This window comes from Magnolia sinica, chromosome 18, assembly GCF_029962835.1.
Source record: "Magnolia sinica isolate HGM2019 chromosome 18, MsV1, whole genome shotgun sequence".
Lineage (NCBI taxonomy): Eukaryota > Viridiplantae > Streptophyta > Magnoliopsida > Magnoliales > Magnoliaceae > Magnolia > Magnolia sinica.
Window position 1 is genome coordinate 21,531,566 of NC_080590.1, and position 22,726 is coordinate 21,554,291.

At 39.0% G+C, this 22,726-nt stretch overlaps 1 protein-coding gene across 3 annotated transcripts; it reads left to right on the plus strand.

The window, feature by feature from the left end:
* Positions 1–5,977: 5,977 nt before the first annotated feature.
* On the plus strand, positions 5,978–20,078 carry LOC131233978 (CDPK-related kinase 3). Of its 3 annotated transcripts, XM_058230902.1 has the most exons (11): positions 5,978–6,905; positions 12,115–12,245; positions 12,738–12,779; positions 12,890–12,998; positions 13,169–13,247; positions 15,420–15,716; positions 15,856–15,965; positions 18,397–18,504; positions 18,921–18,983; positions 19,445–19,612; positions 19,701–20,078. In XM_058230902.1, the coding sequence occupies exons 1-11, from the start codon at positions 6,369–6,371 to the stop codon at positions 19,836–19,838; spliced, it is 1,782 nt and encodes a 593-aa protein (XP_058086885.1). In that variant the 5' UTR covers positions 5,978–6,368; the 3' UTR covers positions 19,839–20,078. The 3 variants fall into 3 exon arrangements, with proteins under 3 accessions (XP_058086885.1, XP_058086886.1, XP_058086887.1); XM_058230903.1 differs by lacking the exon at positions 18,921–18,983; XM_058230904.1 differs by lacking the exons at positions 18,397–18,504; positions 18,921–18,983.
* Positions 20,079–22,726: the final 2,648 nt, after the last annotated feature.

Genomic DNA, 22,726 nt, shown 5'->3' on the forward strand with positions numbered 1-22,726 from the left:
TTGATCCAAGTCTATTCGGGTCGAGATTGGGCAAGCTCAAACTTAGGCAAGAAATTTTTTCAAGCTCCAAAAATCGACTTGATTCAATCTAAATCCAATTTCAAATTGAGGTCAATTAGGCTTTTTCAAGTCCAGTCGAGCAAGCTAATGGAGCTAACTCAACTCGTGTATAGCTTGAACAAAAGTTTTGCCTCATAATGATATTTATGTTTTCTCAACCTTATTGCGTAGTTGGATGGGAAATAGACAATATAGTAGGCCTTATAAAGTTTTTAATAGTGCACATTCAATTAACACTATTTCCTATGTTACAGTCCATCCATGATTTGGATGTACTTACTTTTTTAAGACTCCTTATTAAAATTTTGAAAAAATAAAATGGATTGAGAGCGTTGGAGAGACCAAGGTGGCCCCACGGTAGGGGTAACTACTTGCATCTTTTTTTTTCCTCCACCGGATTGTATGGTGAGGCACTCACCACCCTTTACTATGCCGTGAAGACTCTCCGAGCCCCACAGTTATATATGTGTTTTATACATGCCGCTCATCAGTTTTTCCAGCTCATTTTAGGGCAAAATTTAAAGATATCCAATGCTTAGGTGGATCACACCACAATAAGAAGCAAGGATAATGACATTTAGAGTTGAAACCTTCCTAGGGCCCACAGTGTTTTTTATTTGTCATACAGACCGTTCATAAGGGCACACAGACTTGGATGAAGAGAAAACATAAATATCAGCTTGATTCAAAAAATTTGTGGCCCTAAGAACGGTAGGCATTCAATTCCCACTGCTTCCTGAAGTGGGGTTCACTTGAGCTTTGGATATATTTCAATTTTGGGTTACTGTCGTAAAATGATCCAGAAAAATGGATGAACGGCATGGATAAAGCACATACAATATGGTGGGCCCACAGAGACTTCACACCACAGTAAAGGGTCGAAACATCTCACTGCACAGTCCGCGTCCTTTTTCCGCATTCATACGGGTGCAACAGCTCATCCATGGCGTACGTGGTCCAGTTTTCGACCGTCAGAATTCTTGGCCCCATCATGTGCGGATCATGTTCGGAAAATCAAACCAACTGAACAACTTTAATAATGCCTGGGACATAAATTTTAGATGACTGTCCATCTCTCTACGGCCACCGATTGGATGGTCAGAATCATTTGGGTCGGTTTGAAATTCAACGTATGCTCCATCAACATTGCGGCCATGAGTTGGACATTCCACATTGGTATGCATTCATGCCAGGTGTATGGTGGATGAGTTTGTTGTAAGTAAGGTAAGGGCAGCTTGCCTGATTATACTTTTCCTATGTTCTGACTCTTAATATTCTCTCACGCGGTTCGCGGGCTCGCCCTTGGTCGGCATCTATGACCCCCGCGACAATTCAAACCGTTCATCCATAAACTACACTATCGGTCAACCAACTCCACTGATTTGGGGATCACTACTATTTATGAGAACGTGGAGTTACAAACTGCTTTTTAGTCATTTTGTACGCATTTTAAGATCTTTATCAGACTTTCTCGTTATGTACTATATAGAGTGGGAATTTCTGGATGAACGGTCTGGATCAACACGTGGTGGGGCAGAAGGGGGTGACTATACTAGGCAAGCCTCTGGGCTTTCGTTGGCCGATCATTTTAGGTAAGCCTGTGGACAGCAATTTCGTGGTCTTTGGATTCCTAAAATTAGATTATCCAAACTAACCAAAGTAACGCCAATATTCAATATTTTAAAGGACAAGACTTAAGGGATGGCTTACCATCGTTTCGAAATGTTGGTGTTCATTCTCTTTACACGTGGCACATATGTAGAGCTAATCAAGACTGTCCAAATTGTGAGGTCATTGTGAATGGCGTGTAGCTCAAAAATCACCTCGATCGAGCAATCCTAACCATCCAATATGTGGTTATCAAATGGTGAAAGATTTAGGAAATGAGATGGTTACAACCATCCACAATTGGGTCAGCAATTTGTGCGGTCTGGATTGCCATATAACTATGACACGTGCACTGGATGAGTCAACAACACTTTTAAAACGGTGGTGAACAATCAGCGGAGTTGTGGCTATGCTCTTTTTATGATATATACTAATACAACGCGTTTTGGTACTGTGGCAGGGTATGAATATCCATGCAAAGGTGCCCAACCACCATGCACGTGGCAAACATGTACCCTAATCCAACCGTACAAGCAGTAGGACCCACATTTGATGGATTTATCCCGATTGTTATGTCGAATTACAATTAAAATAATCTGATTAGCGACAACAAATCTGGTCAACGGTCTGAAATTCAAATAAACAATTTCCAATCACAAGAGGTCAGGATTTTCCCATGAATTTGATACCGTTGATATGCCCCCATCTACAGTGGCCCATGGTTTAGATAGTTCAGATTTTATAGATATATGGGCATATGGCAAGTGTGAGAGCGGTTTAGGTGAGACCCCGGCCTCACCCAAGAGGGTGCGGCCCTTAACTTGGGGTTACCATGGGGTCCACCTTGATGTACGTATTATATATCCACGACGTCTATCCATTTTCCAGATCATTTTATAGCATTATCCCAAAAATGAAGCAGATCCCATCATCAGGTGGACCATACCATAAGAAACAGTGGTGATTGACCGTCCTACCGTTGAAAACTTCTAAGGGCGCACCTTAATATTTAAGTATTGTTTATTTATCATCCAATCTGTTGATAAGGTCACATAAGCCTGGATGAAGGTTAAAAACAAATATCAGCTTGATTCAAAACTTTTGTGGCTCATTAATGGCCAATCACCACTGCTTCTGATGGTATGGTCCAACTAATTGGATCTGTTCACTTTTTTGTATAATGCCCTAGAATAATTTGGAAAAATAGATGGACGGTGTGGATACATAATAAATATATCATGGTGGGCCCCACGGGCCGCACGGTCTTGGGTGAGGCCGGGTCTCACCTAATCCGCTCTCGGCAAGTGTACGGTGGCGTTTTAATGCATACATATGTTTATTTAGGACGCGGTTTGGCCAGTGATGCCGCCACGAGCCAGGTGGCTAGTGGTCGGTGCTATGTGGACGTCACCATGATGTATGTGTTTTATCCACGCCGTCCATCTATTTTGAAATATAATTTTAGGGCTTGATCCCAAAAATTAGGTAGATATAAATCTCATATGGACCACACCATGAAAACAGTAGTGATTGAGTGTCCACCATTAAAAACCTCCTAGGGCCCAATGTAATGGTTATTTGACATCTAGCCTTTAGATTAGGTCATACAGACTTGGATGAACGAAAAAAATATATATCAGCTTCATCCAAAACTTTTGTGGCCCAAGAAGTTTTTAACGGTGAGCGTTTAATCAACACTGTGCGGTCCACTTGAGATTTGGATCAACCTCATTTTTGGAATCGTACCAGAAAATGATCTGGAATAATGGGTGGACGGCATGGATGAAATACATACATCATGGTGGGGCCCACAGAGCGCCGACCACTAGCCATTGGCTAGTGGGAGGGGAAGTAGCCAATCCCTTTCCGTTTATAATCTGCCAGCTTATCGAGTAACTCCTTTTTATTTAATTTTTAAAAATATCGAATAAAACCTACCTTTTTTGAAATGAATGGGTCTTGGAGATGAATTTTACAAAATATAAGAACATTTTCCAACTTCAATTCTTCTGTATTGCTTTGAAAATTTCAAAGAAATACCATTTCGTTACAATTTTCTCGTAATTAATGTAAAATATAAAATATTTGAAACTCAAACTCCTGAACCGAAAATAACGAACATTTGTTTGTTCCGAAAGACGAATGACAGTAGAAAAACGCAACGACCGTGCGTTGCGGACGGACGCGGATTGCGTCCTACCCCTGATGATTCTCACCGTTGAAACTTTTCCAGGGAATACAGTTATGTTTATTTGCAATCCAACCTATTCATAAAGTTACATAGACCTGGATGAAGAGAAAAAACAAATATTAACTCCATCCAAAACTTTTGTCGCCCCCAAGAAGTTTTCAACGGTAAGAGTTTAATACCCATTGTGTAGTCGACTTGAGCCTTATATTTGGTTTTAAGCCTAAAATGATACGAAAAAAATGGATGGACGGTGTGGATAAGACCCATACATCAAGATGGACACTCAAAGATGCTATCCGTTCCCAGCTGGAGACGGGCGGAGGCAGGACGCAATCCGCGTCCGTTGCGAACGGACCAGCACACGCGTGCACTGGATCTATCTACAGTAGATGTACTATATATCTAAATCAATCTAGACCATCCAAATTGTGGATTTTCTTTGGACAGTTAACGTGGCCTACACAGCTTATTGAATGGAGGATCTGGACCATTTGGATTTTTGTCAATTTTGGTCGTGTTAACTTGGGATTTTCTAGGATAATCGGATGCCTGTATTTAATCCACAATGACACCGATGATTTTGATGGCCTTGATTGACTTATATATGTGCCATACGTATTGTGAATGAGTTGCAGAGGAAAACATTGATACCAACCTCTGGTTTGTTAGGATTCGTCTGAACTTATGTACTTCTCATTTTTTACCATACATTTGACAGGGACCACTGAGACAGTTGAACTACTCGGCCAAAGAAATTGTTTTTTTTTTTTTTTTTAAATTTTTTATTTAATTTTTTCATGCCCCATTCATAATTAGGCCAATTAATTAAACTGTCTAGATTGGATAATAGGTTGGGAGCTTGTATTTGGAATGTATTAGCTTCCAAATCACAATGTGCTTGGCAACTTATAAATATATTTAAAATTTAAAAAAAATGAACTGAAACTCTGTTATATATTTAAATGAATATAAATTTAATTACTAAATCAACTTTAATATCTTTACTAAATGTACATATCCAATATTTGATAAAATCATTATAATAAACTAAATATTTATTATAATGAAAAGGACAAAATTTTAGGTCTTGGTGAGCCTTAAGCATCTGATTTCAAACAAGTGACTTGCTAATGTTTTTAAATTGTTGATTCATATGGCTGCTATTTGAACAGTTCAATCGCTGTATTAATATAATTTTAGTGATGTAATAGATAATTTAACTATTTTAGCACATGCCTTTATCACATGCGTGACTCTCTTGATTTTAGAAAGAGCACAAATGGCATTTGACTATGAATCTGAATTAAAAAAGGAGAAGTTTTAAAACACAACAAAATTATGTATTTTAAATCTTTCCAATTTCAAATACTTTTGAATGTATATTGCCACTTGACTTTTTCATTTAAAATGCACTCAAATACCCACAAAACCACTCAAATGCAGATGGTGGTGTTATGAAATTTGTGAACTGTGCAACAAAAAGATTTATGAGGCCTACAATAATGTGCATGTAGGATACAGTCTGTCCTTCATTCAAGTCAGGCTATAAACCCAAAAATAAGTACACTTCAAAGCTCAATCTAACTCAAAGAAATTAGTAGGAATGCATACACCCACCATTGAAGCCTTCCTAGATTTTTACCTTGATATCTTTAGGGCATCCACAATACTCATAATGCAAGTCTCCCACAAAGAAGTGGATGTCAGACTCACATCACGGTGGGCCTAATGAACTTTTTGTTGCGTGTGCTAAGTGGTAGGAAATTCGCATCCCCGGACCAGTAGCTGTGTGACGATGCAATCAGAGACGTAACCTAAACAAGCATGTCAAACAAAGATTTTTTTAATGAGGTAAGAGGTGGCAAACGCATAACAAAACCCGATCATACCATAACATTAGGAAACAGAAAAAGACGTCAAAGGAGAAGTAAGACTGCAAATGTTAGAACCGCTCGACTCCCCGTCTCAGCACTCAACAAAAAATTAAAATAAAAAATTCACGAAAAAAAATAAATAACAATAACAACTATAATAAAAAGAAAAGTAAGACAATAACAACTATAATAAAAGAAAAGAAACACAAACAACGGCACCGCCGTGATAGTGGAGCGTTATTTGCCGGGCTCCAAACTCTCTATCTTTCTCTGTCTCTGTCTCTCTCTTTCTCTCCTGCATAGGGATTCTCAATTCCCGGATTTGATTAAACAGATCACTATCCGTCTCCGTTCTGGTTTTCAAAATCTCTCTTGAGAATCTCTCAGCTTCTGTTTTGTTTTTTAGTCTGTCACCAAGAAGCATCAAAATTCTCCAATATTACATCTTCCTTACTGCTGACTCAAAAACCTCATTTTATTCTCTCTCTTAACTTATATACCCTCAACACACACCAGATCGCTTTTCAGTTCCATCCGTCTGCGACGCACCGTGATCTGTACTCTAAGCTCCCCCGATCTGAAATCTTCCAATCGCCGATGTTTTATCACTGACCGATCTCGTCGACCGTCCAGCGATGGGGCAGTGCTACGGCAAGAACATCTCCGTCGCCGAGGAGGACTCGCCCACGCGCGATCGCCGGCAGACGCCGCCTGCTTCCGGTAACGGCGCCGTTAACCCGAACGTCCCGTCCGTTAAGAACACCCCCGCCCACTCTGCTGCCAACAGCACATGGCCTAGCCCTTACCCGCACGGGTCCAGTCCACTGCCCAGTCCTCTCCCCGCCGGCGTCTCGCCTTCGCCGGCGCGGTCGACCCCCCGCCGGTTCTTCCGCCGGCCGTTCCCGCCGCCTTCACCGGCGAAGCACATCAAGGCGTCGATCGCCAAGCGACTAGGCCCGCCGAAGCCCAAGGAGGGGCCGATCCCGGAGGACGGGGCGGAGGGCGAGCGGCCACTTGACAAGAGCTTCGGGTACGGGAAGAATTTCGCGGCCAAGTATGAGCTAGGGAAGGAGGTCGGGCGGGGGCATTTTGGGCACACGTGCTCGGCAAAGGCCCGCAAGGGGGAGTTAAAAGGCCAGCTCGTCGCCGTTAAGATAATCTCCAAAGCTAAGGTGCGGTGGTATGTCTTTTTAGTTTTAATTTCAGTTTTGAATTTTTGCTGTTTGTGCCTCAAGTCAGGATTTTTATTAGCTGAATCGATCTCTCATGTTGGTGGTTTCAGCTCGTATTATGATCATTAGTTGAATTAGCACTTTGGATTGTCAAAATTGAAAATATATAAATTGAGAGGTATGAGGATTCTATGAGGAACTGAATTGGCTGCTGGAGTGCTCGATGGATTTCATTGGTTGTCCTATATTGTTTCTGCAATCTTAGAATCACATTGGTTGAATTTGCTTTTGTTGCCCATCGAAGTGGGATTCTTTTTTGGGCAACGATGTGGCAGAGATGGTTGGATTGGAAAATTTTAAAACCATCTATCCATCAGTACACACATAGCTTTGGCACTTATAGATCGAAAACCACATTGATCTTGTGGCTTTATCCTACTAATGACCAACTTCAAAGAAACAGGAGCAAATATGTGAGAGTGCATGAAATTGACAGCTATGATCATCTGATCGGCTTCGTTTCCGAACCATTGGGTATCCACAGTATGGCCCCCTAAATGTAAGGTATCGATTTTTAAGGTGCAAACTGTATAGACTGATGTTCTAGGAAGTTTAGAATGCTAACCAGAAATGATTTGGTCCTTTTTTGTTTTTTTAAATGCTAACCATATAGATGGACGGTCTGACATGTTTAGACTGCTAACGTAAAAATGAACGGTCGTGATTTTTGAGAATGCCTTGTAAATGCATATACCTTTATTAGAACGCTGACCAGTTACCACGCGTGTGCACACACACACACACATATATATTCTTCCCCTTGTCAACAAGTGCTTATGGATTTTTTTTTTAGCAGCCACCTATTTTTTTTTCCCCTTCCTTTTATTCCCCCTTCATGTGCTTTTATTGTTTTCCTTGTTAGTGAAATATTTTACTGAAATGGGGCGCGTCAAGAATCTTACATAGAGATCTGAGCTGGGATGCTATTTGAAATATGGTTTTAATTGTTGGTTGGGTTTTAGGTAGGGCATGCTTTTGAGCTTTAGCTGAAGGAGCTCTCGTTGGCTTGAATGAGATGAGTTTGAAGAGGGATGTTACGGAAATAAGTTGTCCGTTCATTGGTATCTTCAGTTCCTCATGGTGGATGCTATTCAAAATAAGCTGGTTTTTTTTTTTTTTTTTGTGGACGAAAGCACCGACAGACATTTTTACGGATGCCATAATGTACAAAGATTCAAGCGATAAGGGGATTTACCTTTTCCAGGTAGAGGCTCCATAGATAGAATTGACGTATTAGGTATTACGGAGGGGAGGACACCATTCAACACCTAGGGCGGGGTTCGATGCCTACCAAAAACGGCCACAAAAAATCGAAAGAAGGGGCGAAGGAAAGAGATGTGGAAGATTGTATGCAGGTGGCTGTTATATGGGTATGAAGTATCAAGATTCCCACTAATCATTTATAATAAAATGGTGCCAGGTTCAACTATGCCGTCGTTAGACATACCTTGCCCAACTTCAAAGAAACAGGAACAAATATGTGAGAGGAGTGCAGGAAATTGACAGCTATGATCATCTGATCGGCTTCGTTTCTGAACCATTGGGTATCCATAGTATGGCCCCCTAAAATGTAAGGTATCGATTTTTAAGGTGCAAACTGTATAGATTGACGTTCTAGGAAGTTTAGAATGCTAACCAGAAATGATTTGGTATATATATATATATAAATGCTAACCATATAGTTGGACGGTCTGATATGTTTAGACTGCTAACATAAAGATGAACGGTCATGATTTGTGAGAATGCCTTGTAAATGCATATACATTTATTAGAACACTGACCAGTTACCATAAATATATATTCTTCCCCTTGTCAATAAGTTCTTTTGGATTTTCTTTAGCAGCAACCTATTTTTTTTCCCCTTCCTTTTATTCCTCCTTCCTTTTATTCCCCTGTCATGTGCTTTTATTGTTTTCCCTGTTAGCAAAATATTTTACTGAAATGGGGCACGTCAAGAATCTTACATAGAGATCTGAGCCGGGATGCTGTTTGAAATATGGTTTTAATTGTTGGTTGGGTTTTAGGTAGGGCATGCTTTTGAGCTTTAGCTGAAGGAGCTCTTGTTGGCTTGAATGAGATGAGTTTGAAGAGGAATGCTAGGGAAATAAGTTGTCCGTTCATTGGTATCTTCAGTTCCTTATGGTGGATGCTATTCAAAATAAGCTGGGTTTTTTTTTTTTTTTGGACGAAAGCACTGGCAGACATTTTTACGGATGCCATAATGTACAAAGATTCAAGTGATAAGGGGATTTACCTTTTCCATGTAGAGGCTCCATAGATAGAACTGACGTATTAGGTATTACGGAGGGGAGGACACCACTCAACATCTAGGGCGGGGTTCAATGCCTAACAAAAACGGCCACAAAAAATTGAAAGAAAGAAGGGGTGAAGGAAAGAGATGTGGAAGATTGTATGCGGGTGGCTGTTATATGGGTATGAAGTATCAAGATTCCCACTAATCATTTATAATAAAATGGTGCCAGGTTCAACTACGCTGTCGTTAGACTTGCCTTGCCCAACTTCAAAGAAACAGGAACAAATATGTGAGAGGATTGCAGGAAATTGACAGCTATGATCGTCTGATCGGCTTTGTTTCCGAACCATTGGGTATCCATGGTATGGCCCCCTAAATGTAAGGTATTGATTTTTAAGGTGCAAACTGTATAGACTGACGTTCTAGGAAGTTTAGAATGCTAACCAGAAATGATTTGGTCCTCTAAAAAAAAAAAATAAAAAAAAATGCTAACCATATAGATGGACGGTCTGATATGTTTAGACTGCTAACATAAAAATGAACGGTCCTGATTTGTGAGAATGCCTTGTAAATGCATATACCGTTATTAGAACACTGACCAGTTACCATACATATATATTCTTCCCCTTGTCAATAAGTTCTTATGGATTTTCTTTAGCAGCAACCTATTTTTTTTTCCCCTTCTTTTTATTCCCCATTCATGAGCTTTTATTGTTTTCCTTGTTGGCGAAATATTTTATTGAAATGGGGCGCATCAAGAATCTTACATAGAGATCTGAGCTGGGATGCTATTTGTAATATGGTTTTAATTGTTGGTTGGGTTTTAGGTAGGGCATGCTTTTGAGCTTTAGCTGAAGGAGCTCTCGTTAGCTTGAATGAGATGAGTTTGAAGAGAAATGCTAGGAAATAAGTTGTCTATTCATTGGTATCTTCAGTTCCTCATGGTGGATGCTATTCAAAATCAGCTGGCCTTTTTTTTTTTTCGTGGACGAAAGCACCGGCATACATTTTTATGGATGCCATGATGTACAAAGATTCGAGCGATAAGGGGATTTACCTTTTCTATGTAGAGGCTCCATAGATAGAATTGACATATTAGGTATTACGGAGGGGAGGACACCATTCAACACCTAGGGCGGGGTTCAATGCCTAACAAAAACGGCCACAAAAAATCACAAGAAAGAAGGGGCGAAGGAAAGAGATGTGGAAGATTGTATGCAGGTGGCTGTTATATGGGTATGAAGTATCAAGATTCCCACTGATCATTTATAATAAAATGGAGCCAGGCTTAACTATGCTGTCGTTAGACTTGCCTTGGCCCCCTAACCATGGAAGAAGCCTTGCTACAAAATGCTGATTATTGCATATAATTATTCCCATTCTGTCCGCTCAAGGTTGCTATACTGATACTATGTTCATTTTTGAACTGTTGAAGTAAACTGAATTTGAGTAAAGATACTTAATACTGGCAACTAATTGAGTTTCAACACAGCCGTGATGTCACTCCCAACTTTTGATTTGAGGTCATAATGATGTTTTTTCCTTGATAAATTGTAATGTGTGAAATATATCTATGAGCAGAATAAGGGAGGTACTTATTGATAGAGCTGGAGTAGCTTCTTGCAAAGCAGGGATGAGTGAACAAAAGATCGGGTCCTTACTCTTACTCGGGTGGTAGACTCTCAGGAGTTTCAACACCGGGCCAAGGGTTCGAGTACCCATAGGTGGTGAAATTCCACTATGGCGTGCGTGTGTGGGGTGTGTGTGCGTGTAAAAAAAAAAAAAAAAAAAAAAGAAAGAAAAAAAAAAAGAAAAAAAAAGAGTGAACAAAAGATCCACGAAGCAGGAGTTGTATCGCTTGATGAAAAAAAAAGGAAGAGTTTAAGATGTTTACCATTTTGATTTAATTTTTCTGTTTCGAATGTTTAAGAAAGAGCGTGTATACTTTAGATGTTGAATAGCAAAAACGCACACAAGAGCAAGGATAGCATGTTCTAGAGTTCAAATGGTTCCGGTTGCAAAGCCCTATTAACATTACAAATTCCTTTCGGCAAACATGTATGAAAATATTATGGGAGATAAGTATACAATATAAAAACATGTGGAGTGATCTAGGCATCTAGCTTGGTGATTGGCCTGAATCAGCTCCCTCATCATGAGTTTTCATGCAACACCAAACTGTAGTAAATACAGTGCCATATTAAACATTGGATAGGAAACATATTGAGGTACCGAAAATAAAATAGCCATATGCTAAATAAATTTTATTTGAATCAGTTGATATGCTCAAGAAGTCCTTTTTTTTTTAAAAAAAAAAAAATTATAAAAAAAGAAAAAAAGAAAAAAAAGAGAGTAAAAGATAGATCTTGTGTTAGGTTCTTGAAGCCAGATTATGCTTCCTGCAAATATAAAACGACAGTCATTGCAGTATTTTTACATTCTTTGAATTAAGAAAAGATATAATGATGAACTTTAAAATGCTTTTAAATCTGAAGCTGAACAGCTCAGGCTTTTATCTTCCTGATCTAAAACTCGTATTTCCTTTTTGCATGTATGGTTGCAGGATATGTGATCTTAGCATTGCTTTCGGTCCTCTGTACACAAAGCAAACTTCTTTCTACTCCTGTTTTGTATTTGTATGCTTTCGTGAATAACCTGGATTATCATTAGCTTAGATGAAAAGAGGCTTGTGCCAAGTGTATTTTCTGCAGATAACTGCTGCTACTGCACTGTGTTGCAACATTCTATACCTCTCTCTGTCTCTGTACTTTTTGGTGATTCAAGGGCTTGCACGCTCCCCACTAGTTTTATGGAGATTTTGATCAGCTTCACTGTTTTGGATGAGCTGAATGTTAACATGACCAATTGTGTAACAAAGTGAGCTTTATTTGTCAGATGACCACGGCAATATCAATTGAAGACGTTCGTAGAGAGGTGAAAATCTTGAAAGCATTATCCGGGCATAAAAATCTGGTCAAATTTTATGATGCATGTGAGGATGCGGACAATGTGTACATAGTCATGGAGTATGTATTTTCTTGAGACCCACATGCATGCTTAATCTTTCTTGGACTTCGATAAATTGTTCTGGGACTTGGGATTATTGTAGACAGTTCCCTCTTTTCCGTTTTCTTTCTTGATGGTACAGATACCGATTATGGTTGCAGACTTTTCATTCGCAGACTTTTTAACCTGCTCTGCATTTTTCAGTCATATTGGACTGTTTCAAAATTCTAATAACCTTTTTACATCACAGAATGTGCAGTTTGTTTCAATTCTAAGTTTTCTATATTAAATCATTGAATATTGTTATTTTCAAAGTTATAATTTTGAGTATCAAATGGTCTTCCAAATTATTTTTGAGTATCAAATGGAAAAGCAGCTCATTTATCAGTGAATTGAGTACTTTGAATGTTCATTGATAAATTTATTTGCGGAAGTTCTTCAAGCTTGTGACAGTAACACTATATGATCTCATGGTAGTTTTCAAAATTGGCTAAGAGTTTGTCTTTTATCAGATTGTGTGAAGGGGGAGAGCTATTAGACAGAATTTTATCCAGGTAAAGATGAATTGCACATTTTGTTTACACTGTATCAGAGTCCTCAACTCTGTTGTAAAATTAAGCAAGGATTTCATTTGAAATCATTGTGCGCTGTACTTTCTCTGTAGAGGTGGAAGATACACTGAGGAAGACGCAAAGGCTATTGTTATGCAAATTTTAAGTGTAGTTGCTTTCTGTCATCTTCAGGGCGTTGTTCATCGTGATTTAAAGCCAGAGGTCTGCATCTCAGACTCACTTTAGCATAAATAATTTTCCTTGATGGGAACTTCAATTTAATATTCCTCATGACAAGGAAATGTTTATTCTCCTGCTAATAATCATTTTATTACTTCCATGGCATCAAAAAGTTGTGCTGCTGACACTAATTGCTCTGGATCGTTTAACAGAATTTTCTTTTCACCACTAGAGATGAAGATGCTCCCATGAAGCTTATTGATTTTGGTCTTTCCGACTTTATCAGACCAGGTAACAATTAGTCTCCTATGATTTTCACTGTGAATCTTTTGCTATTAGTGGATTATTGAGCATTCTTCTGTATTAGTATTACATGTCTTGAAGCAATGTGATTCTTAAATCAATTCGATAGAGATCCTAATTGACCATTTCATAGTCCTTGTTTGCAATATGATAGCCATTTTGTGGCCTTAATTTCACATTTTAAGTGATTCTAGTTGGCCTGTTTTGATAGAGAGAATTCAAAATGTGGACATGGAAAACCCGTGTAATGCTCGGAGAGAGTAGTTTTCCATGGAAATGTTAAAAGGTGATGGGCAAATGGTGAGAACTCTCTCTCATAACCTTGAAAATATACTTTTAACAGGTTTTATTAAAGAAATGGATATCCACATGTTTTGAGTAAAATCTGGAAATCGATATCCGTTCTTCTTTTCTCAAACAGGGAAAAGGTAGATATTTTGCAAGTAAGTTGATTGTTTTTCCGAAGTTTTCATTGTTCCAAACAGGCTGTAAAAGGAGTGCTAATTTGGCACAAAATTTCAGGAGAAAAATGTCAACCTCCTTTTTGGACACTCGATTATCTGAGCAGGTTGCATTGGGCTGTGTTAGCCTTAATTTTGGTGGTAGCAGTTATTGTACTCTGGGCCTCCCAGTGTTAATGTAGTTTTTCGTGGAGTCAGGTTCTGCCAGCGTATTACGCTGGATCGTAGGCTCATTATTCTTGAACTTCTGGCTTCCGAGCACTATCTGCTCCTGGTTTTACTGGTTATCAAGTGTGCATTGAATGAATCTGATGGAAGAAGAAAGAATGATCCCTTGTGCAGATGCAACCAACTTTGATTAGATTTGGAAGCTTCCATTGTCGCGCTCTCATAATCATAGGGAAGACCATGTTACTGATATGCTACTGGTTAATCATGGTAAGTCTTTCTAAGAGTCAAGAACTGGCCTGTGGAATTAGATGGTTCTACTCATAAAAACCTCACTGTGACAATTGAATTTTCATTCTGTGGCTGCGGATACTCAGACAACTGGTAACAACAATTTTGGATGCTGGCCAGAAGCCATCTTTAAAGTATGTGAACAGCCAAGTCAAAAGGCAATGAAGGGAACTGTTTGACTATTTCTCCTGTCACAGCGTTAGTCTGGAGATGAAAATTGGTTTTACTTACAGAGGGATTACAGGGCTGAAGGGTCTAAAAATAGAAATGGTGCTCCCCAGACATGCTCTTGATGCTTACACTCAAGGCTGTTACCATTAGAAATGGCAGCAGAAGCAGTGATGAAAAGGTAGAAGAACTTTTCTATGGCCTGAAGCATATAGGAGTTACGAGATAAAAAAGCAGGAGCAGCATAGTAAATACAAGGGCAGTGCAACTATAGTAGGACTATCCTGTACTGAGCATTTCTTACCTGATTCTTCAACCCAGAAGACAACAGCTGGAAGTAGGCCTGGTTAAGACCACTTGTTGAGTTCAAAATCTGGGTTTGCAGTTTGGCCATAGTTGTACTTTACAAGTCAATGGATGTGATATTTCTTCCACTGAACATGATTTGCAATATACAAAGTTACCATTTTGGACTAGATACAGTCCATGAAAATTTCAAGAACTGTGACTAATCCAACCTATCTGGGCAATATTAGCTCTAGTTTCAGCATGCCCTTTATTTCTCTTTTAAAAGGATAATGCAATTTTATTAAAGAATGGTAACTATACAAAAGGATGATAAGACATCCAAGATACGACGGGGAGGGAGGGCCCGGCCATCTCCAAAGAGACCTGAAAATTGTCTCCAAGAATCCTGGTCGCATTAGCCCATCCAATATCAATCTCTTCACTTTAAGCATTACCTTGTCCACCTGGCCAGACTCGTCTTGAAATGTCCAATTGTTGTGCTCCTCCCAAATTGCCCATAGAGCCGCAAGCAATGGTAAGTGCCAAAGAGACACCTTCTTGCAAACCATTCAATCCACCATGCCATGCCTTGCGCTTATCAGCTGCTCCATAGATAATGGCATCCCCCAAACAACCCCCATCCATCTAAAGAGGCTCCCCCATAGTTTCGGTATTCCATCCTGAAAATTTTCTATCACAAGAGTAACAACTACTTTTCTTCTTCTTCATTGTAGAGGCACCAAAGCTACAAATTTAATGACTAGGCTTTGTTTTTCTTGTGCAGATGAAAGATTGAATGATATTGTTGGCAGTGCATACTATGTAGCACCTGAAGTTCTGCACAGATCGTACAGTATGGAAGCAGATATTTGGAGTATTGGTGTCATAACTTATATCTTACTATGTGGAAGCAGGCCTTTTTGGGCACGGACAGAATCGGGAATTTTTCGTGCTGTGCTCAGAGCTGACCCAAACTTTGACGATGCACCTTGGCCTGCTGTTTCTCCAGAAGCCAAAGACTTTGTGAAAAGATTTCTTAACAAGGACTACCGAAAAAGAATGACTGCTGCGCAGGCTCTGAGTAAGTTGTCAGTTCTGTGTCACTGAGAGTTGCATTAATTGAATCAAACATATCAGAGTCAACACGAATATCGATTTCCTTTCTGTCTGTTATCTGGATATAGTTTATTGAAATCTAACAAACATCAATATAATGGCAGCTCACCCATGGTTGCGAGATGATAGTCGACCAGTCCCTTTAGATATCATAATCTATAAGTTAGTCAAGTCGTATCTTCGAGCCACACCTTTCAAACGTGCTGCATTAAAGGTTCCACTCTCTGCTTTGTGCTTCATGTCTATATATAAATGATGTAAAATGCTATTGCTATCCTTTTAGCTTTTATTGTGGTTGTTATTTAATACCCCCATTATTAAGTTCCGATTTGGAAGTGTCTTTCCATTCAAACTTGTGTGTTGCAGGAAATTTATGAGGAAATTCTTTCATTATGCACTGTATATGAATATTTTGGATTCATCTTTTAGTCTCACTGGTAAAGTATTTAATTTCATTTTTTGTTGGATTGGTGTGATCTACTGCCCGCTACTACAAACTTGGTTAATGAGTAGATGTTAGTGGGAAATGAAAATTACTTTCTCTAAACATTACGTATTCACAACTACTTGGTTAATGAGCATTGTGTAATACATTACTGTAAATGTTGCCTTGTTGTTGTTGTTTTGTCACTGTCAAATCATCATCATCATCATTATCTGTTGGTGGATACTGTTTATGAGAATATTAGTGTAGAGAACTAATTACTTCTTATGTGACTCAAAAACTTATAGATTTGGTGGTCAGATCATGATCAAAGGTGGTCAGAATCTGGTCCTTTAGGATCCTTACTGGGTTTATGGAACCAGCCTGGATTTTCCTGCCACTAGTGGAAACATAATGGAATGCGGACGTTTCTACAAACATGACACCCATTTTTCTTTTTTCCCTAGAAGCTTTCTGATATTTCCTTCATATTGTCAAAGTGGATAGTATTTATCTTTATACATTTTGCTAAATGTCCTTTTTGATGTGATTAACTTTCCGGAATATATGTCACATTTCCTGCATAAGCGTGCATTTTGAAGTTCGATCATTTGACAGAGAGAAAAAAAGCCCACATGATTGAAATAAACTTGCAACTCGAGTTTCAAATCAGTAGGTCTACATTTAACTTGGACCGGGACAAGTCAATACAGTCGTTAGAGTAATAAAAAAAATACCATATTTTAATGTTATATCTTCTTATTTGTATCTGGTTCATCATGCGCTAAGAAAACTGGATACACCACGACAAGGGAACTTAGATTAGGGTTGAAGGCCCTGAAAGGAGGATGAGTCAAAGACCTAAAAGAGCTTGTATAGAGATCGCTAAAAGGTATATGAAAGTTTTTTCACTTGCTGAAGATAGGACACTAGGAAATGTTTGGCCAAACGCGATACGTAACGCCACTAAACAGCAGGGACATGGCGATGATGATGATTGTAGATGTGTAAAAATTTCAAGAAAAAAATAAAAGAAAAGAAAAAGTATAACTGTAATAAACCTGAAATCTATTATTTATATGAAAAAAGTATTCCATAATCAAAGATACTAATGATGATCAAACACTTCAAAAAAAGAGAGTTTTGTATGAGAAATGTCTGGGAGTTCAAACATGTGGATGTGGGCACTAGGAAATGTTTGGCTAAACACGATATGTAAAGCTACTAAACAGAAGGGACATACCGATGATGATGATTGTAGATGTGTAAAAATTTCAGAAAAGAAAAGAGTGTAACAGTAATAAACCTGAAATCTATTATTTATATGAAAAGTGTTCCATAATTAAAGTTACTAATGATCAAACATTTCTAAAAATAATGTTTTGTATGAGATGGGTCTAGAGTTAAAACACATGGATGTTGACATAATTCAACATGCCACAAATCAACTTGAGTGCCATGTCTGTGTTATGTGGAAGGAAACCTTCTCTAAAGAACCAAATACAATGCAATTAAACTAATAAAATTACAATTACAGTTTTCCTTGTGTCTCCTTGTTGGTTAGAGAAAAAGATGATCCCTCGCCTTTTCAGTGACAATTGTCCAGAGTCTTTTGTCCTTCTTTATTGCGTCTCTACTCAAAATTAGTCTATGGTTTCCATTTTTGGATTTTATTTTAGTGATGTGTTCTAAACATGAGTACTATAAACTTGTGATTGATAAATTGAACATGATTGTTTAATTATATATAAATTAGTCCATGGTTTCCATTTTTAGATTTGATTTAAAATGGCATGTGGGATGACCTATCGTCGATATGAACCATTCATTCATTCATACAACGAGGAGCAATGGCATGGAAAATGGACAGTCAAGATTGAGCAGAGAATAGGTCCAATCATCATTCTGAAACATATACTAGATAGATCCCACTTTGTTCTGCTTATGATTCCAAAGTATCATTTTGGTTTGATTATTCTAACCATGTGATTATGGCTTGTAAAGAACGAATGGTAGTAACAAATTGGCCCCATTCAAAGGGTTATGATAATTTAATTGGCACGATTCTTGCATCATGGCCTGCTCCCAACAGTACTATTGAATGAACCATTTTGATCGATGATTGGGCATCCCACATGGCATTCAAAAGATTCGGGAACATCGTTTTGTTATTCTTTAGCATGGAAATTTCAAATGAGTTCATTTGATTACACTCTGGCAGGCTCTATCAAAAGCTTTGACAGAGGATGAGCTCCTGTACCTTCGGATTCAGTTTAAGCTATTGGAACCAAATAGAGAAGGTCGCATCTCCCTTGAGAACTTCCGAATGGTTAGTTGGTGCTTCTTTTCATGGGCTCCACTCTTTATCTTCTAGTTGAGCATTCAATCAATCGAACTTGAGATTTTCTTTCCTGCTTTTATGGGATGGAATGACAATGCATGTTAATCAGTTATTTAATGAAAGAGCTACTACACATGTTTCTTATCTGCGCTCTCCCATTTTCTATTTTGGCTTGAAATAGTCGAAAACTGTACCATTGCTATTTCAAATACCAAAATTGGAAATGGGTGCATGCAAATCAATCAGGATGGTGTAGATGTGAATACTCTTTATGAATGTAATTATTTATCATTTATCTATCGGCTTCTTTCTTCTCCTTCTTTTTATTTTTATTTTTATTTTTATTTTTATTTATTATTTATTATGGGTTGGCTACTATTAAAGTTATTGTATAAAATATGCAGGCTCTCTTGCGTAATGCAACCGATGCAATGAGGGAATCTAGGGTTCCTGACATTTTGAATGCGGTATTATGTCTGATCCTTATTTAATATTTTGATACATGGGTCTAAAACTTATCTGGATCTACTCAAAACTGGACTGAGTCAATTGACTTGGTTTAATTTCGAGTTGAGCTGCCTTTTCAAATTTAGTTGCTTTGTGGATTAATCAATTTAAATGCCAAAAAATCTCAATTTTTGCTTCAGAGATCGGGGAATTTTATGTATATTTACTTCTCTGATGTTCATTTTTTGTTGTACACAACTTTTTTTCCCTGTCTTGCTGTATTCGTATGTTAATTCATGAATTACTTATATAATACTTGTAATCTTTCAAATATTAAGTATGTATTAGAGTGTTTGAGTCGACCCCAGCTGGGTGGACCTCAAATCAGGTTTTCGAAATATGGTTTGAGACTCTCCTGGTCAGCTAGGTTTCCACGTGATGACAGTAAACGACATCGATGCACATTTTTTATATTCTCCAGATGGATCAGCTATCGTACAGAAAGATGGACTTTGAAGAGTTCTGCGCTGCTGCAGTCAGCCCGTATCAATTGGAGGCCCTTGAAAGGTGGGAGCAGATTGCTAGTACAGCTTTTGAGCATTTTGAACTGGAGGGGAACCGAGTCATCTCGATTGAGGAATTGGCACGGGTATGTAAATCCTCCGTCTTTGATCAGACATGGGTCCGTTAAATTCCTTCATGTGTGCTGAAAATGATTAAAAAAACCATGTGTCCAGGAAATGAACCTGGGTCCCACGGCCCACTCGATTCTTCGTGATTGGATCAGGGACTCTGATGGGAAGCTTAGCTTCCTTGGTTATACCAAATTTTTGCACGGTGTGACGATACGCAGCTCAAATACAAGACATCAGTAGTTTGTTGTAGACAAGAAAAAAGATTTATTTATAAGATTGTTGTTTGTAAGGGGTTTTGAGAGCTTTTTGGTAGAGAATGCAATGTATAAATGAATTTTTAATCAAGTCCAGATGTGAGGTTCTTGATGCAAGATGAATTGAGGACTTTCTCTACATTCTTTAATTACACTGTCGACCGAAAGATGTTACAACTTTCATGTGGACAATGTTGTGATTAGTGCGAACAGGATATTTTTCTTTGTTTTTTTTTTTTTTTTTTTTTCGTGTATTACTGAAGGAAAGAACTACCTCTGATTTTGTTGGTGGAAATGGTGTGCCACACTGCCTTTGGTTGATGATCTATCCAGGACCTAAGTGCTTTCCATTCTTTTTCCAGGTGAAATTTTGTCCAACATCGTATCTATGATTGCAACTCTTTCAAGTGTTTTATACTGTTCCTCTCTAAGCTATATGTTTAAAATTTTTAGGGTGGCTGGTCCTACACTCCCTACACATGCTGTGCATTTGCCAACCCAGCTAGTGTGTGACAGATCAAACCCCACTGAATAAGGTTACCTGACGAAATGGGATGGTTAACAGGTAGGTTGCACGTATGTTGGATTTGCACCGTTGGCCACTCTACGGGATATTCATGTGAATGCCCTGGCTGGTTGCCACCCGGAGCAGTGGGGGAGGAACCAACTGGACCCATGATCAATGAGCCGTTTGTGGAAATTGAATCACCCTAGTCAGGGACTTAAGCTACTAATGCATGCGGGTCCCTGGTCCGTGGAAATCTGATTCTCACCAGCCAAGGCTTACCTCTGTTTTGCTGGGTTTGGTTTCTCTTATTTGAGGGTCTTGATGGGAATTGAGTGGCATTTTTGTTATTTTCTGTTATTGTAATCAGTTTTGAGATTTACCTTTCACCTCTTGCTTTGGTGGTGTTGGGTTGCAAATCACAATCCTAATAAGCATGATCTCCCTGGGGTTTGCCCCTTCCTCTTTTTCTCTTTGCTGGCAGATGAGATATCTAGGTTTTCATCAATTTGAAGAGACCGGGTTTACATTAGGAACCCCACCCAATTATGGGTGCTTTGCTTGCCTTATACGCACCCCTTACCGGCACACATGCGCATTGGATGGAACTCATCTTTTAGATGATCTGGCCAGACAATTATGGTCAGATCTGGATTCACCTGATACGCGACCGGTAGACAGGTGTTGCTGCAAAGAGGTGCGGTGGTGGGGTTGGCAAACCTCTATATTAAGAAGAAACCTCTTGGTGCTTCCAGTTCCCCTACACTTCCTTTTGCACTAGTTGCAAATTTACTATCTGATCACTGGACCATTTCAAATTCAAAGTACCACCAAATCATGAATGGTGGGGAATTGTCCACGTGTACATATGCTGCTACAATTCAGACCATCCAATCATGGAAGGCCATGGCAGGTGTGGCTGCCAATGGAGACACTGTCGTCTATATGCTGGTGAGGCGCATTGGTTGTAAGCTGAGAGCCTCACATGCTATTTGCGTCTCTCCCTTTTGGCAAAAATCCAAGATCTGCTACTTTTTGGGACCCATTGTGGAGACGATTGATAAGAAGCTCGCTCGCTGGGGCAGCTCTCTTGAATCTTTGGTTGTATTTCCTCAGGGGAAGCACAGTGAATCCAATGGCAGTTAAATTACGGGCGTGGGTGCTAGTGTGAATGGGTTGGTGATGTGGAGAGATATTAGCAAAATGGGCCATACGGCTATAGCCAATATGAAGGATGCAGCAAGTAGAATAGGTTCAGAACAGGGTAGTGATGTTCAATATCTAGCTGGAAAAGGTGATAAAATGCACCTTGTGGATTGATGCTTGGTTTAGTGATACTCCATTTGTGGTATCATTTCAGCCCTTGTTTACTCTTGTTGTGAATGAGGAAAATGTCAGGATTTTTACAAGCTTTTGGGCAGTGCAATGATGTGGAACATTGAATAATGGAGGAATCTAGATGGATGATGAGGAATGGAACTTTTTTGCATTCTGCTTGGAAGATTGTCAGGTGTACAACTTGACCCCTGTGGAAGACATGCAGATATGGAAATGGTTGCCAAACGGTTCCTTATAGGCGAAACCAATGCTCTATAGACTCTTGGACAGGATAAATGCAACACCTCCGTCTGCAGTAGTTTGGAACTCCAGTGCCTCCCAGAGTTAAAGCGCTAACTTGGGACTGCCTTGGCAAATAAAATTATAATGTCAGATAACCTCAAGAAGAAGAATTTCTTGATTCCAAATAGATGCATTATGTGCATGTCTGAAGAAGAAAAAACCAACCACTTGTTCATTCATTGTGTTGTGGCTGAAGAAGTTTGGGGTTCTGTCCCAGTAAGATTTGGAATGCATTAGGTTTTCAATGGATACATGTTCTCCTAAAGGTTCCAGAGGCCTTTTAAATTTGCCAAGAGCACCAAATGGGTCCTTTTGTTTTTTTGGGATCTTGTGGGGGCTTTGCAAGGAAAGAAACAGGGGGATTTTTTTTTTTACAATAGTGGCTTCTCTAAAAATGTAAATTTTGTTAATGCTCATCAATTAGGTTCTTGTGAGGCAAGAATTTAGTGGCTGGTCGTTTTTTGGCCTTGTATGGGGCTAGAGTGGGGATTTTGATGGTCCAGTCTATGCATTGTTGGCCTTAGGGGTTTGATTTTTTATTTTTTATTTCTTGTTTCAGTTGTACCCCTGGTTTGCCCGATAGAGTCTTTTGGTTGTTGCTTTTCATTTTTCATTTTTGGTTAATAAAATTTTTGCCATCATTTCAATGGAAAATAAATAAATAAAATCCAAATACACAAGGATGCTCTTCAAACCAAGAGAAATCCTGGTACAATCTCTACTCATCACTGAAGCAAAAATGCGGCTAC